The sequence below is a fragment of the Electrophorus electricus genome, chromosome 2, assembly GCF_041902795.1.
Source record: "Electrophorus electricus isolate QZ-2024a chromosome 2, ASM4190279v1, whole genome shotgun sequence".
NCBI lineage: Eukaryota > Metazoa > Chordata > Actinopteri > Gymnotiformes > Gymnotidae > Electrophorus > Electrophorus electricus.
The window spans coordinates 23,183,519-23,199,801 of NC_137498.1; the positions used below are offsets into that span (position 1 = coordinate 23,183,519).

The 16,283-nt window shown below is 39.7% G+C and overlaps 1 protein-coding gene across 3 annotated transcripts in view; it reads right to left on the reverse strand.

Annotated features, from left to right (window-relative positions):
• fig4a (FIG4 phosphoinositide 5-phosphatase a) overlaps window positions 1-16,283 on the reverse strand; it is a 60,860-nt gene that overhangs the window by 12,890 nt on the left and 31,687 nt on the right. For 2 of the 3 annotated variants that reach the window (XM_027000907.3, XM_081695852.1), the window contains 6 exons: window positions 15,822-15,960; window positions 14,958-15,016; window positions 14,219-14,366; window positions 13,805-13,888; window positions 8,153-8,348; window positions 4,147-4,229 (listed from right to left, as the gene is read on the reverse strand). In XM_027000907.3, coding sequence (XP_026856708.1) covers window positions 4,147-4,229; window positions 8,153-8,348; window positions 13,805-13,888; window positions 14,219-14,366; window positions 14,958-15,016; window positions 15,822-15,960 — 709 coding nt within the window. The remainder of the gene's footprint in view (window positions 1-4,146; window positions 4,230-8,152; window positions 8,349-13,804; window positions 13,889-14,218; window positions 14,367-14,957; window positions 15,017-15,821; window positions 15,961-16,283) is intronic. The other variant, XM_081695846.1, reaches the window with a different exon arrangement.

Sequence of the window (16,283 nt, forward strand, 5' to 3'; positions counted from 1 at the left end):
TATGCAAATTGTACATTGACTACCAAAGGACAAAGCCCTGGACTCATTTGCATTTCAAAAAGGAGCTGTGATAACAGTCCTGAGATAAGTATGAATGTGTGTATGTGTATATGTGATTAAAAAAGACATTCAACATTGTATTGAACCAAACCCTCTTGTTTCATGATCTATTGGACGTTCTTTACCCAGTCACTATGCACAGCAAAGGTAAGCTCCAGTGGGGTGACACAGGATTGTATACTGGTCCCTGTTATTTAGAATCAATTTGGCAACTTTTAGATTCACTGCTCCCTCAATGCAGACAACAATGTAAATACAAGAAGCTGTAAAGTCTAATGGGGTATCAGTCCTGCAGCACCCCTGACCTCCACAATTTAGTGCCTTCCAGCATGCTAGCATTAGCTCATTAAGAAGCCACATCTTTACATATCTCCTGCATTCTTCTGCCCTGTGATGAGGTGGTGAGATGTGCTTGTAAAAACTTTGTATTACAGATAGAATGAGACACCCTAAACCCTTAGCAGTGTTCAGAATGATGTAATGGAGAGAAGGGGTGAAGCGGTAGAAAGGGTCATAGCAGTACTACACATCACCAAAATAAAGGTTACAACAGTCAGAGTAGATAACAAGAAATAAAGCCTAGCCTAAGAAATAAAGATTTGGCCAAATGAGAAAACGTAAATTAAAATGACAAAAAGATAGTTTGCGTGTCAAAACTATAAAGATATTTTATCAAAACAGAAAGTTGATATTGCAAGAGACTCATTTGGATGATAAAGAACATTTAAAACTGTACCGTGTTGGTTTTAGGTAGATCTCATTCTCTACTAGGAATAGTTATACTGCTGAGAAAACATTTGCCATTCATACTGCTGTTTTGTGTGAAGGACAGAGGGGTTCTCTATTTGATTGTGAGAAGTATTCTTGAAGGGGAAAGAGATTGCTGTTACAAATGTATATTACCCCCCTAGCTAACCAGTTTAATTTTTTTCCCCTGTGCCTTTTCAAAACTGACATGAATATGAGTAATTCAGTAATTGGTGGTGGTTTTAAATGTCAATCAAATGCCAAAACAGATAGGTTTCTTTGGGAAAAGTATTACTGTTATCGCAGGCTAAGGCTATTAACATTATATGTGAGGATCTACATAATATTGATATTTGGAGAGCAGAGCACCCTGCAGATATAAAGTTTACTTTTTTATCAAACGTGTAAGAAAATGCAAAAAGAATTATTTTTTTATTCTGTAATTTTTAGCTCAATTGGTAATATATTTATATCTCTTAAGGCTGAGACTTGACCCCTCTTGCTTGAATGACCATAATCAGTCCAATCTGAACAGATAGCACATCCTTGTTGTCTGAGACTTTAAAGGCCTTCTTACAAAGTGTCTTACACATATCTGACATCATATAAAAGATGTAATCAGCGTGATAAAAAAACCCACTTGAAAACATTCTTTTACAAACTGAAAAAGAACACATCTAGAATTTGTCATTGGTGATACTGAAAAAAAATACTGCTCTGTGTTTCATTGCTAGACTTCTGATGAATGATACAGAGGTGATAATAAAATTTGCTAAACAATGATTACATGAACATGAAATAAGGCAGGAAGATACCTGACATACCTTACAAGGGAAGTTATGAGGCTACAATTACTAATAATACACTTTAGTTTTTCTAAAACTTGCACTCAGTGCTTCAATTTCCAAGGAGGAAGTGCTCAATGCTATTAAGAAAGTGCAATTAGGAAATATCCCAGGTAGGGATGGACTTACTGAGATCTACAAAGGATTTCTAAATCTCCTGGTTACCCCATTACTGAATATGTTTAACATCTCTTTTGGTATGGTTCTTCTGCACATTTCTTTCAGAGAAACTAATGTTTCTCTAATTCTGGAGAAGGAAAACCCACCAGAGTATTTTGCCACCTATATGCTTATTTCTCTTTGTAGATAAGAGAATGTAGATCTAAATGTAGATCTGAAGCTCCTTTTGAAAATGTTGCCAGCCCAATTGGAGAGTCCATTCCTTTACATTATTAAGGACCAGAAATCCTGTAACAGTGTTAGCAGACTTTTAAATATTGTTTGTTTTACAATAGCAGGCTGTAAATGGGATTGTGATTTCAATAGACCCTGAAAAGGCATTGGACAGCATAGAACAATACTTGTACATACCTTGTACACACTCTATGTACGTTTGGGCTAAGCGAGAACTTTACGTGGTTAGACTTTTTTTTTTTTTTTACAATAATCCCTTTGCTGCAATTCTCACTAGTGGTCTGATTTAATCATTTTAGTATTTAGTGAGGCATGACACTGACCCTTATCACATACCTTGTTTGTTCTAGCCATTCAACAACTATCTGAAGCAATTAGAACATTGTGGATTTGATTCACTTAACTTGGACTTGAGTTCAACCAAGTCACAAATTTGATGACTTGTAAATAGATTCAACAATACTATAAAACACTTGCAACTTTGCAATCTTTTGTTACTTGCTGTATCTGTAGCTGTAACTCTGAGCTGCTCAGATGTTTATAAACATCACCTAGCAACCAGAGAAATTCTGCAGCCAATCACAGGAAACTTGGGGGGTGCCAGTGTTAAAGTTTGTGTGGGCTTGAAAGATACTGCCAGAAATAATGATTTTAATGATCTAAAGACTGTACCATTGTAATTAAAAAAGAACTGCAACAAGGAAAATGTGTGGTGAAGATAACTGATGCTGATGGGGAAAAGAACAAAGTTTGTTCAAACATTGAGGCTAAAAAAGGAACAGTATATCTGTGTTTATATAGCTAAATTAGTTTAGTAATTAATTAGCTAGATGGATGACTGAAAATGGCAAACTAATGATGAACAATAGCCTAACAGTAAATGTGAAAGGAGTTCTCTCCCAACACACCATTTATACTGTTGATTTTTTGTCTAGTTGTATAAGAAAAACATATTCCATCGATTGAGTGACCCAAGGGATTAAAAGTCGATCTGCCTCTCAATCTTTTGTTAATCCCTAGGATCAATTGATGGAAGATGTTATTCTTATACATATTATACTTTTGTATCTCAGACATCCAATCTCTGATTATATACCTATAACCTGTCCTGTAAAGTGGACAACCTACGTTATATTTTGATATCACTGGTTAAGAGCTTTATGGTGCAACTTATTTTCAATACGTAATGGTATGTTGGAGGAAAACAAATTTGATGTTTACCCCGCTGCACTCGTAGAGGACATATGAAGAGAGATTATCATGTGTTCAGTTTTATGTTGTCATAGGAGAAACCTGGTCTAACATGCGAGTCATTTTTTCCACAGATAATTACTTTGACACATTCATATTTTTGCAGGGAAAACCTATTCATTCGGTAGGAAATGACATGTCCTAAGCCCAACACTGGCAGATGCATTCTTCATTCAGTCTTTTAAGCAGGTATGTAGGGTATGTATAGATTGTCTCTACAATGTACAGTATTTACACAACAAACATTTTTGTGCCATCCAGTGTCAAAAATGGAGCATTCCACACATATAGGAAGGAGTTAAATTGTGACTTGTCTCAGGACTTGAGTGTACAGACTTGACTTTTTTTACTTGCAGTGTAGTAACTTGTTACAACCTGTTTTAGGAACTTTTTAATTTTTTAATCCAAATGAAAGCTTTAATTTTTTAAACTGGCCTGTCTATAGTTTATCCCCCTCCCTCCCCCGCAGAAATGCCAGTAAAGTTCTGTACATACAAGTGTGTTTTCTGATATTTTTGTCTTCTTAATATTTCCTGAAGTGCTGTCTTGAATTATTTTGACATTGGACAGTAACATAATACTGTTAAGAAAGTCAAAGAAAACATGCACACACAATCTTGCTCAGACACACAAAGAGCCCTGCACTTCACTGCTGATACATGACATCCTAATGTATATTGTGCTTTTACATTAGAGATCTGCTCACAAAGCCAACATTGAAACATCTAAGCTAGACTTATCCTGCTACCATTTCAAAACAGTGGCAACTACACTGATATCCATTTAATACATTCTTTGGTGAAGAATGTTCAGATTGTTTTTTAAATTACCTTTGTCTGTCTCAGTGTCATATGTCTTTGGCATCCCCTTAAGAAATGATAAGTCTGACCTGTGGTATATGAGAAGGTCCTGCTCCACCGGCAAAGCAGACAGGTTCAAACCGTATGTTTCCCTTGGCGGTGCCTGCTGCTCCTGGGGAGGTTTAGAGGTCAAAGGGTAAAAGGTTACATAAACTCTGGGTCAGTAGCTGGTAGGTTTATAACTAGTAACTGATATGACTCATGGACTTATTAGACCAAAGACTAAAATGACAGTCCCAAAGGAAAACAAAGTGACATTAACCAAGCCAATTGGAAACAGATAGATTTTTTAAACATATGCATATTTCATTTCCACATTATGGCATTCATACAAGTGCAAATAAGATACAGATATTACACACAATAACACACATATTCACCATCTCTCCCACCAGTGTATGATTTTAACAGTTCTATAAAACACTAAAACAGTCTAGCCAGCGCTAAAGTCTTTTAATATCTGTGTTATGTTTAAGAACAATGAATTTCATTAATGGCTATGTGTGTCCTATGTTCTCAAGAATAAATTTCAACAATGAATTAAAAGTACTCCACATGCCAGAAGCTAAAAATGCTTTAAAATAATGTTAAAGAGTAAGGAAACATTTGCCCTGTGTACCTGAAGATGTAACCATATTACCTCTTCAAAGCTGTGAGGTTACTTAAAACGTGGAGTTTGAGGAGAACAATTACTATTTTTCTTTTTTCCTGCAGGAATTCATGGGTACAGGGGTAGAATGCTGAACTACAAGCTTTATTACTTTTACTGAAGCCTATTTATATAGTGCTAGAACAGCATGGAGACTTCACAACATTTACCGGTAAAACCTTATCCACATTCAACATATGTTGACATAAAAATGCACATATTTTGCTGTAAGCATGCTTACACACCCAAAACACACATCAAAGTGGAATCAAAGCAGAGTGTGTAGTGGAGTATAATTACTGTACAAGGCGGGTAATGAGTTTGACGTTTAAATATTTTATCAGTCATGTCTCTTTCCTTTGTCGCCCTTTCTGAGGTGATCCATCACATCACATGACACACTCGGCATGCATGTGTGTACGTTATCTGCACACACTCTATGAATTCTTGCTCCAGGCTCCAAAATATCATACATGAAAAATGAGGCCATGCTATAGAAGAATTAAGGAGAACTCTCAAAAAGATGGATGCATTAATTAAACACATGATGAACTACAGTATCAATTAGACCTCAAGGAATGACATTATGTGGGAGAATAAAACTCCACTGTATAATGCATGATACAGCCAGCTTTTACATCTGAAACACTAGTATATAAAGAATAGCCGAGGAATTCTTCCTAATGATAAGCTGTTTCACTTGTCTGAGTCTCATTTCCTTGCATAAGACTGATCCATGCATGGACATGCATTATGGAGATTTACATGCAAATAGGTTTAGGATCATGTTGCATAATTAGGTTTATGATCTTCCATCACATTTGCATGTTTTATGTTAATGGTATAAACCAAAACATCTTGCAGAAAACAAAACATCTTGCGCACACTTCATCAATATGTAGCTCTGGTTAGTCTTATGGCGCAGACTTATGGGGGGGGGTAGCAAGAGAAAGAGAGAAAGAGAGAGAGAGGGGTTGAGAAACAGCATAAAAGGACATGAAGGTAAAACAGCACTTTTGCTCAAGTTCCAGAACTCTGTGGCAAGCTATTTAGTAGACGAAGCTAGCAGGGTGTGCGCTGGGGCTTTGCAAACTGCCCGTAACCTGGGCAACGGCAATTGCAGCACCTCACCATGGCAACAGATGGGGGCGATATACAGTGTTCTTGCAGAGGCAGAGGGCAGCCAGGCTCGCCTGAGGACCGCAGGCACTAGGGCATCGGCAGACATGCTATTGGCCACCCCCCTCTCCTCTCTCTTCACTAGCCTGCTTGTGCACACGTAGCGCTCACCCACACGTGGCCATATCGGGAGCAGACGTATTCCCTTTCCGCCACGTACGGAGCAAAAAGTGAGCCGCAAGCACAAAGCGAGAAGAGAGAAAAAATAAAGAAAAAAACGCAAAAGAAAACAACGGGGATGCAAAGCTAAAAGGATCAGCTAAGTGCAAATGGTCCACATGGAAAGGGTCACACCAGTGCCCCAGCAGGGTGTGCGTGGGCAACACGCCCACTGCCAGTCATCAGTAAAGCCACAGCCACAGGTTCCGAATGACAAGGCCCTAAAGTTCTGAATTTCCACTGCTAAACAATCACCAATCCGGGCCTTAGAATTTTAGGTTCTTTAACCATAACCAAAGTTAGTTACCCCTGGATGTACTGGTTAGCTGAGTTTTGCAAGATGCATAAACTACTTTACTACATTAATGAAGTATAACATGATTATGCTCTTTTTGTCAGTTGCACGCTCAAACTCCAAATGTGAATAGAAGAGGCATGTGAGTGGTGTGTGAGTGGCATTTTCTAAATGATGTCCCGTGGGCAATTGTATCAGACAGGCTAATTGTGTGGTGGGGACATGAGTGTGCAGGGCTGAGTGGGCTCAGCTGTGCCACAGGGATTCTACTGCTTGTGTCACGGGTCTTCCCCTGCATGGACACAGCCCTGAGGCTGCAGCAGTCTGCTCAACAAACAGATGCTGAACAGCTCAAGCTTAGCAGCCAAACACACACGTACGCATGGCCACACACACACACACACACACACACACACACACAAATAAGCATACATGCATGCGCACACACACATACACACTCAAGGCCATGCACACACACTTGCATGCACACACTAAAGTGCACTAAAGCTACGTTTTTACTGTATACAGACCAATGTACACACGCACACAAACGTGTGGGCACACAGACGCACAAAAGGACAGTGCAGTGGTTTCTACGCTGCACACTACAGTGCAGTGGTTTCCATATTGCTTTTCTACAATAAACAGCAGGTTAACAAAGATCTCCATTAAGTGTGGGGAGGTTCACATGCACACAGACACATTATTGGAGTTGTTGTAAACACTGTACTGCTTGATTTGTCTAGCAAAGCCAGAATGTCAAAGTCGTTGCTGTGATTTGCCAACTGCCATTAACCACAAGATGAACAGGAGAAGAGGCTCAGGGAGGTAAAGAGGGACACCAGATCTTTTCCATTCACCTATTAAAAATCCTCCCACTCCACCCCCCATTCCTCCCTCCATGTCTCTCCAAGAAAACAAAACCAAGCAGCCTAGTTGGCATGGCAACATGACAAAAAAACCTTGAGTCACACGTGTGGGATGTGCGGCCCCAGAGAGAGAAAGACGGAGGGAGACAGGGAATGTTTTTTGTGTGCCTATGCAATATCATTGTATGAACACTGTGAATGTGAATAATATTTGGTACAGATATGAAAATGATTAGAAGCTCTTGGCAACATTAATTAAATGATTGATTTTTTAAATTTACCATGCTTTACTATTAATCTTGGAGACTATTATCCAGTAACCACTGTGAATTGTTTAGATATTACATTGTGGAATGTACAAAGTGAAAGATATGTAGCTCCTAGTGAAGAATGAGAAGCTTTAACCACCGGCAAGTCCTCTGAACGAAAGGGGTTAATACTGACTAAAATGACAAGTTTCTGCGTAGTTTTGGAATGTAGATCTGTGTAGTTTTCTGTGTCCAATTTTAATAATCAGTGTCATTTTGCTAAAGATAGGGATCTGCATCCCATTTAATTTGAGTCACAGTGTAAACCGAAGGTCTAGTTGGCTATGTACAGTGCCCAACAGTCTGTTTCTGTAATGATTGATATAGTAAAACAGATAGAAAGAGATAAAGTGGGGGGGGGGGGCAGACATCAGAGATTAACCTTCCAGAGGATTCGTGACTGGCTGCCTACCACATTGCTCCTGACTTCACTCACTCTGAGAAAGCACATCTGGCTAACGTGCCTGTAATTGCTTAGCCATCCATTTCTAATGGAGAGCATCCCGGAGGCTCACTGACACTGTCTGGCACTTCATTCATGTGCAGTAATTGGTTAACAAGGGGACACCCCCTTACCTCCTGGTTACGGACATTGTCGCCCGACTCCGTGATCTTAACAGGTGTGGAGCGCTGCGAGACGGTGGCGTCATCCTCTCGATCTTCTTCAGAGTCGTCCTCCGAGCTGCTGGAGATCTGCTCCTCACTGGGGGGTGGGGGTGCACTAGCTGCAGTCTTTCGCTGCAGTACTGTCTCTTCTTTATTAGACTTATTACTGCAGATAGAGACAGAGAGGGAGAATGAGTTGTAAAAGATGTTTAAAACACATTGAAGGCAGGATAGGTAGTCTGATGAACTGGCAATTTTTTTAAAGTGCTTGACAGTTAAAATGGTTTCATCTTGGTATCTGCAACATGCTATACATTTCAGAAACCTAGTTAAATGATTCTGGGTCAAGGGTCAGATAGGAAGAAAACATGAGGATTATGGGAGGATTCATAAGAGGATTTTGGTAACATCCATTATTGACACAACCAATAATGCTGCTTTGGTCACAATATGACCATAATATGATGATAAGCATAAAATGCTTCTAAGAATGTTTTTGTTTTTCATAGTCCATCACACTGGATGACATGCTGTTATTTGTTGTACACATTTGCATTACTGACTACATCTACACTAGCGGTCTACTCCAATAGTGGGTTTACATATGAATAACCTTACACAAGTGACCAAAAGATTAAAAACCTGCTCAAATAAGTTTCCAGAGCGATTGTTTTAGCAATATGTCTTAAGATGTTACACATTATTCCTTGCAGTGGTTTACAGCAGATAAATCACTAGTAGCCATACATAAATAAATTAGTGATTATACATTTTATAAAATAAGTCAATTACACTACCATTTTGTGGCTTTGAGTGGATGAATTATTTTTAACCATTACTGATACCAGCTAGTTCCTCTTAGATTGAGTAACATATAGACCTGCCTGACACTGAGTAAATACACAGAGTACTGCAACTATGCCTCATGTTCACAATCATGGGCCAATGGTCAATCTGGCAACCTGTCCCACATGACCCATGAGTGACAGAATCAACAGTTAATACTGAGCAGAGAGACCATGTGCTGTCCTTTCACACTTGAAAAACAACAGTCAGGTGCAGTACCACAGGTTAAATATTCACACACTTGAGTAGGAGACCTTCTCTCTCTCTCTCTCTCCCCCTCCCTCTCTCCCCCCCTCCCTCCCCCTCTCCTTCTCTCCCACCCTTTCCCCCTCTCACTCTCTCTCTTTCTCTCTCTGTGAGTGTGTGTGAAAGGTTTCCTGGCAGTAAAGGTTGATCACTGTGTGACTGTTTTTTCGCGTGTGTGGATGTGTATATTAAGTGGCTGATGTTTTTGTGCCCTCACCACCAATGTGTTTCATATTCCGGTAAAAAAAAAAAAAATATATATATATATATATATACACATACCCGTCAAGTATGTTTGCTTCAGGTGAGCTTAGATAAAAAAGAAGAGGGTTTAAACAGAATAAACCTGAGTTTAAAAAAATAAATAATGCAATTATAGAGTCCAAAAAGGTGCTCCAAACGGGATGTTCCTTACTGCTGGGACATGAGTTCACAGCTCAGCGATCCCACAGCTGTACACACCCGGCAGAACAAGTATAGCACAACAGAATCTGTTCTCTGTGAGGAAAATCTGAGTTCCCTCCCGTCAATCGTAGGGATTCTAACCAAACAAGTTGTCTGTTAGGTGTTGGAGAGTTCTCGTCCGAGTACATTTTAGCTGTTCTACAAACAGTGTATGAGTAGTCCCTTGAAATGATGCGGTGTATACATGTGTCAAAAAGGACCATGTGCTCGCCCTCCCAGACTTGTAGCTATGGGGCAATAGATAGACACCTAAAGAGCAGATGAGAATTCCTGAGCTTAATCTCATTTTAATTTAGATCCGTTTCATTCCAGCATTTACAAAAATGTGCAGGAGATAAAATTTTGCATTTCCATAAATATATAATTTGTAAAAAAAAAATAAATAAATAAAAATCTAAATATCACCTGAAAGCAGCTATAAAATATAAAACTTCAACCAAAGACCAAGATGATGCAAGCAAGATAATTCAACACCAGAAATGACCAGGGCAGAGAACACTTCCAACAAGACTGCAGAAAACAAATGTAAAGCTCCAGGGAAATTAAGAGACATCAGAAGCGAATGCTTCCATCACCTCCTCGCAGAAGTATGCTGGAAAAATGCTGAAAAATAGGAGAATAGGCGTGATACACATGAAGAGGACATCTGCCAGTGCCACAGAAAACTAGTCATGGGCCTCTGAGCCTGTTGAGATGCCAGATGAAGAAGTGTTAGGGATGGATCCAAGCCCATTAACTCTAATGTCAGTAAGAGCTGGCTGTGATCTCTGATTCACTCATCTGTTTCTGCACTGCATTTTCCTCAACCTGTTTTCAATGGTGCAAACTGCCCCTTGGGTGAGCAGGGGATGGGTGTGCACAACATCCCATCTGTATAAGAAGTGTACTTCAAGAACTTTGTCAAAAACTGGTCATGGTTCAGCCAGCACTAAATACTATGTTTGTACAATAAACAGTCCCCACCTCACCCCTGCTGTGAGGGCACTTTATTAGCTCTTGAACATTAGCATAAAGAGAGATTAAGAAACTGAAACTGTTTGTAAATGGACAAGTGAACAAGTCTGATAAACATCTCATTCATAAATTCATAAACATCATTATGTTTATGTTGTGAGTAGACATGTAGTCACAGGGAGCTATGAAATAGTTTGATAATGTCACCTCTGGTAATCAGCAATCACTTGTTAAAATATGAATGAAAGGTAAATACTATATGTTCTTGAAACCTCTCTCAAGCAGTTGTAATCATCACTTTAGCACCAGATGAAAACTGTTTTCCATACATCACCCCAGAGAACTGACACCATAATCGTTGGGTCGTTGCCCCATTACCTCCACCTACATCATGGCTGTCTGCGGGTAATGAAATCCGAACAAGGCATGATTGCCTGCATGATTAATTCTACAGCTGTTAATATTCAGATTTAGACCAGTTTTGGTCAGATCTCATGTTTAACTGCCATTTGTGTCACCTGCATGGTGGTAATGTTATAAAAGCCACACAAAAGCAGAATATGGTTAACAAAACACTTCTTCCTTTATATATTAAAAAAAAAGCCTCTCATGTCTCATTCTGTTGCCCTCAAACCAATATACTGAAAACAAATAGACACTGCCCTACTGTTAATCTTATTTACATTAAAGACATAGTGAAACCAAATAGTCCATTTTTTTTTTTTAATAATTCTTCCTCAAAGGACAATAGAACTGACAAAAGAATAATCTGAAGAAATCACAAGACCCCTTTTCTTGTGATTGCTTTATTGTGATGTGATCTCCACTCTGCACAGCAACTAAGCAGGCTGTAACTCACATTAATAACATCATTGCATGCAATGTGTGATTCTGTGTATCTAGCATGTCTAATCACTTAGTTTGCATTCATGTGTGTCCCTGGCCTACAACTGCTGCCAGCTGCTTTATTAGTACTGATGGGACTGGTTGTTAAGCCTCTTGTGTCTCCTGCATCCTCCTCAAAGAACTCTCAGAATGTTGGCTTTATTGTGTGTCTCATCGGCAAAGGGGAAATTACTAATTACATTAAGAAAAAACAAGCACAGCATCTTAGAAAAATGAACAAGTTTAGTTAAAAGCACAGGTGGTGAACAAAGCGAGCAAACCAAAAGTAAAATAAAAAACACGCATGCATGCTGTGGACTCCCCTCCCCAGTTCTGCAGGTCAATGGTAGCTGAAATGAGAGGCTTGGAATGGACCAAGCCTGGGGAAGGATCACTTTGGTGTGAGCTTCAAGAATGGGCTTGGACAAGCAGACATCTGGTGCTGAGGGTCTCCTGTAAGCATTCAGACTCCTTTACAATTTATTGTGTTGTGTATTTGATTTTGTATGTATATAATTGCCTTTTTGTTCAAATTAACTTTCTAAACTCTATAATAACAATTTTCACTTTGTCATCACGGATGATTAGATCTAAATTAATGGGTAAAAATGGCAAGTATATCCATTCAACGTCAAACCCACATCACTGAGAGCCACAGGTGAAGGAGTCTGAATACCCAGCAGGCACAATATCCTGGACAAGAGAAGAGTTGTAAGCTGCTGATGTCAATACCAGGAAACTCCCACAATACATGGGGTACTCCATCCCGGATCCAACATCCAAAGACTGTCCGACAGCCAGAAGGAGGGGGGGAAGGGGTCTACAAAGCATAAGATCCACTGTCCAGGGAGTGAGACATGAAACATTTCCTTTTACTTTTATGGCATTTAGCTAACGCTTTTATGCAAAGTGAGTACAATTTGAGCAATTGAGGGTTAAGGCTCAGGGGCCCAACAGTGGCAACTTTGCAGTGGTGGGGCTTGAACCAGCAACCTTGCTGATTACAAGTTGAGTACTTTATCCACTGAGTTACCACTGCCCTTTGATGACTATATCCAAGCAGTGGCCTTCAAGGATGACCTTGGTTACCATGGAATTTCATGAGGTGTCATGGAAGGATAAATCCTCAATGCAATGTACCACCAACAGATAGCAGAGGTGGCTGACATAAAAAACCTGTCAAATGCTAAAAAAGGACTGAAGGACAGCACGTTCTGTGAGCCACTTTTGATGTCAGGCCCTCCCATGAGATTTTTTTTACACCGATTTAGCACCAATTTATTTTTAAACATTTAAAAGAAATGTTACATTTAAAATGATTAAAACACCGGTTGCCATCAATTTTAGCCATTTCAAGATATGGCCCTCTGTTATGTGGTGTTAGTATCACTTTGTTCACGTGAGCCAGGTTATGAGATTTTTTACCTAGATACTCAGTCCAAAGCACACAGTTAGCACAAATAAAGAGGAGTAAGGTGTGGAAGTTTCATTCAAGACATAGAGTATGAGTGGGCAATAAAACCTGTGCAATTCTAACCCTGAGGCTGTCTATGCAAACCTGTATTCTCACACTTTCTTGATGCTGCATTCTTACATTATCTACAAGTCATGCTGTGCCTGACTGATTCTACATTCTGACCAAGAAAATAATAATTCCAATATCCCCTACTTTCTCCATTCACTTCTTGTACCTTTTTAAACTCAAGACTTATTAGAAGGCCAGTGAGAACTTCGAATCCTTGCCCAAGTATGCTGTGTAGGTTTGTTGGGAAAGTCATACTGTGGATGGATCGGAAGCAACTAAGTGATTTGTTGGTTGTGAACCTAGAGACCTCCAGTATTAGGTTAACATCTCTCAAGTAAACTTTTACTTCCAACATGTTCAGGTTTCCTGATGTCAAAGCATGAACTCAGTGCTAGTGGCAGCACTCAAAGTTCTTCTCACATCTGTTCTTTATACTTCAGGCCACCATACAAAGGTTATTATGTATGCAAATATTTGTGAACTCGTATTTTTCTATTTGCTCTTTTTTATCCTCATATTCCTCACATCCATGAAAAGCCCAGTTCTACTTTTACTTCTTCAGCCATTAAGATAGAATTAGCTAAATTAATAAACAACTTCTGATTTTACATCCGAAATGTGTCCATCAAAAATATTTCTTCAGAAAGTAAAGACCATGGGAAAGCTGTTTGGTTTAGTAATGCGGTGAAGTCTATGCTCACCCCAGTACTGATTTCCCAGTCTCCTCCGGTTTACGCACTGTGAACGGGCTGGGATCTAGGCCAACGCTCTTCGGCATAAACTCCCTAAGACAGACAATAGTGAAACTAACACATCACTGGTTAAAGGTCACAGTTGAGGTGGCTGAGGGAAATGAAAGCATAACTGTAACTCTGTGCAAACACAGATGCATAATGAGGTAAATTAAATCCATTCATGTTATTACTAATACATTCCATTACATTTTGATTTATGGCATTTAGCTGTCACTCCATACTGACTTACAAAAGTGCCTTAGTTGTCTAGTAAGGGGAGAAATGTTAAGGACCAACAACTCCCTTACCACTCTAAATTAATGTTCACACAAGCTAAGATACATTAACGCAATGGCAGAAAATGAACGGGGTTGCACTGACCTCGCAGAGTTGGTCATGGCGATGCAGAACGTGTCGTCGAATGCCGTGAGCTCATAAGGTCTAAAGAACTCTGTGTACATGTCTGTGCTTTCATCATAACGATTCACTCGCTTCACCGACACTTTTTTCCTGTTCTTCTCACAGGGAACTGCAGTAAGAAGAAACACCAAATTCAAGATCTCTGTGCATACAGAATAGATGTTTTGTTGTAACCCTCTTGCACAAAACATGCAATACAAGTTCCAGGAAGGTTCTGTGAAAATGGCTAAAGAGTCTGCACTCAACTTAAAAAACCCCATTATTAAACGTACTCTGAATAAATATTCAGACAAGTATTTGGGTAAAATTAAGTTAAGTTGTAAACTTGACTGAGTTTGCCAAATAACTCTGTAATTTCTATGTTTACAAGTTGTGAAAACATGCTTACATTTAAAGCAGTATCATCTATTTAGAAATTAGAATATGGTGTAAACAGGTAATTAAACTGTACCACTACAACAATCCATAACACATTTAACAGGATTATTACTATGAATCCAGCCTTTCATGAACTTGCGATCTATATGCAAATCATGTACTTCAAACATTTTAGAGATATCAAAATATGTAGAACATTCTATACTACTTCACTGCAACCACAGTGCTATGCTGTTAATTTGAGAAGTTACAATGAATTTCCAAATCATTTGTTACCACTAGTAAATTTGCACCAAAAGAGTGACACAGAAAGAATAAATACCTTCATCATATGGCACAGGAAGGTAGGAGAGCACCCCCTCTGACCACCAGTATGTGTAACTGCAAATGGAATAAGAACACAATACAGAATTTCACCACTTCAATTTTGAGTTATTCAAAAGACAATTTTTGGCATAATAGTGAGCTCTAAGGATCTCTACAAATGTGTTTTGCATCAGCCAAAATGCCCTCACGTCCAGCAACCCACATAGACCATTATAATGCCCTCCTTGGCCGCCAATCATTTTGCAGGAACAAAAAAAATAAGGCCGTTTATTCAATTTGCCCCCAAATGTGGAGTAATCGTTTCAACGCATGTTTACCAGAGCATGGTTTGCGGCAAGAAAAACAGGTTAGATTCCGGCCTTTCCTGGATGACTGCTGACCCATTAGTACCCAGAATCTACCCAGAACATTCAGAACCTTTATCTTTATTACTCTACAGACACAGAGTAATCTGGAGCTCTGCTTACGCAAGGCCCTCAAACGTGGGGGTAAGCGAAGTCGAGCATGTCCCAGTCCCGATTACCAAAAGTGGGTCACAATGGAAAAAGATGGGGCCTATCCACCATGGACCCCCCCCCCCCCAAAAAAAAAAAAACTGAAAGAAAGAATCAAATAGCAACAGGGCATGGTAAAGACTTGAAGCTAGCGTGTCCTCTGTGTGTGGTGAAAAGATTACATCAAACGAGTGCAAAAACAGGACACAGGTGTTACACAGGTGGAAGAATAACATAACAATTATGATTTTAAAACAACTGTCTACTTAAGAAATCTGCTCTTGTTCTCTACATAGTTGCTTAATTAGAGCTTCCAGTAATTCCCCACTTTCTATGGTCCTGCACATGCATAGAAGAACACACACCTGCGTCTCTCTTGGGGCAGTGCCATTGTGTTGCTCTGGTGGAGGTAGAAGTCAGTGGGCAGCTCCCACAGGTGAGGCTTGGTTTCGGAGGGCTGGTACACCTGCAGGAAGAGGTTTATGGCATCCTGCCTGTCAGCATCTGGGAGACAGCCCAGGGAGAGGGAATGCAAGCAGAGAAGAAGAGAGGGTTAAGAGGGTCAGAATAAAAATATCATGTATGTATGTAAGAAGGGATGCACGCACACACACGCACGCACAGACAGACAGACAGACAGACAGACAGACAGACAGACAGAGGGGGCTGGATAGTCAGACAGACATGGGAAGAGAATGAGGCAGTAACAGTTGTGATATAATGGGAGTGGGAAGCACTAAGGCCAAGCACTCAGTCAACAAATATCCTGTGGTGGGGAAATATTCTGATCCCGGCTCACCAGCTGGGGTGTCTGTCCCACTCACTGG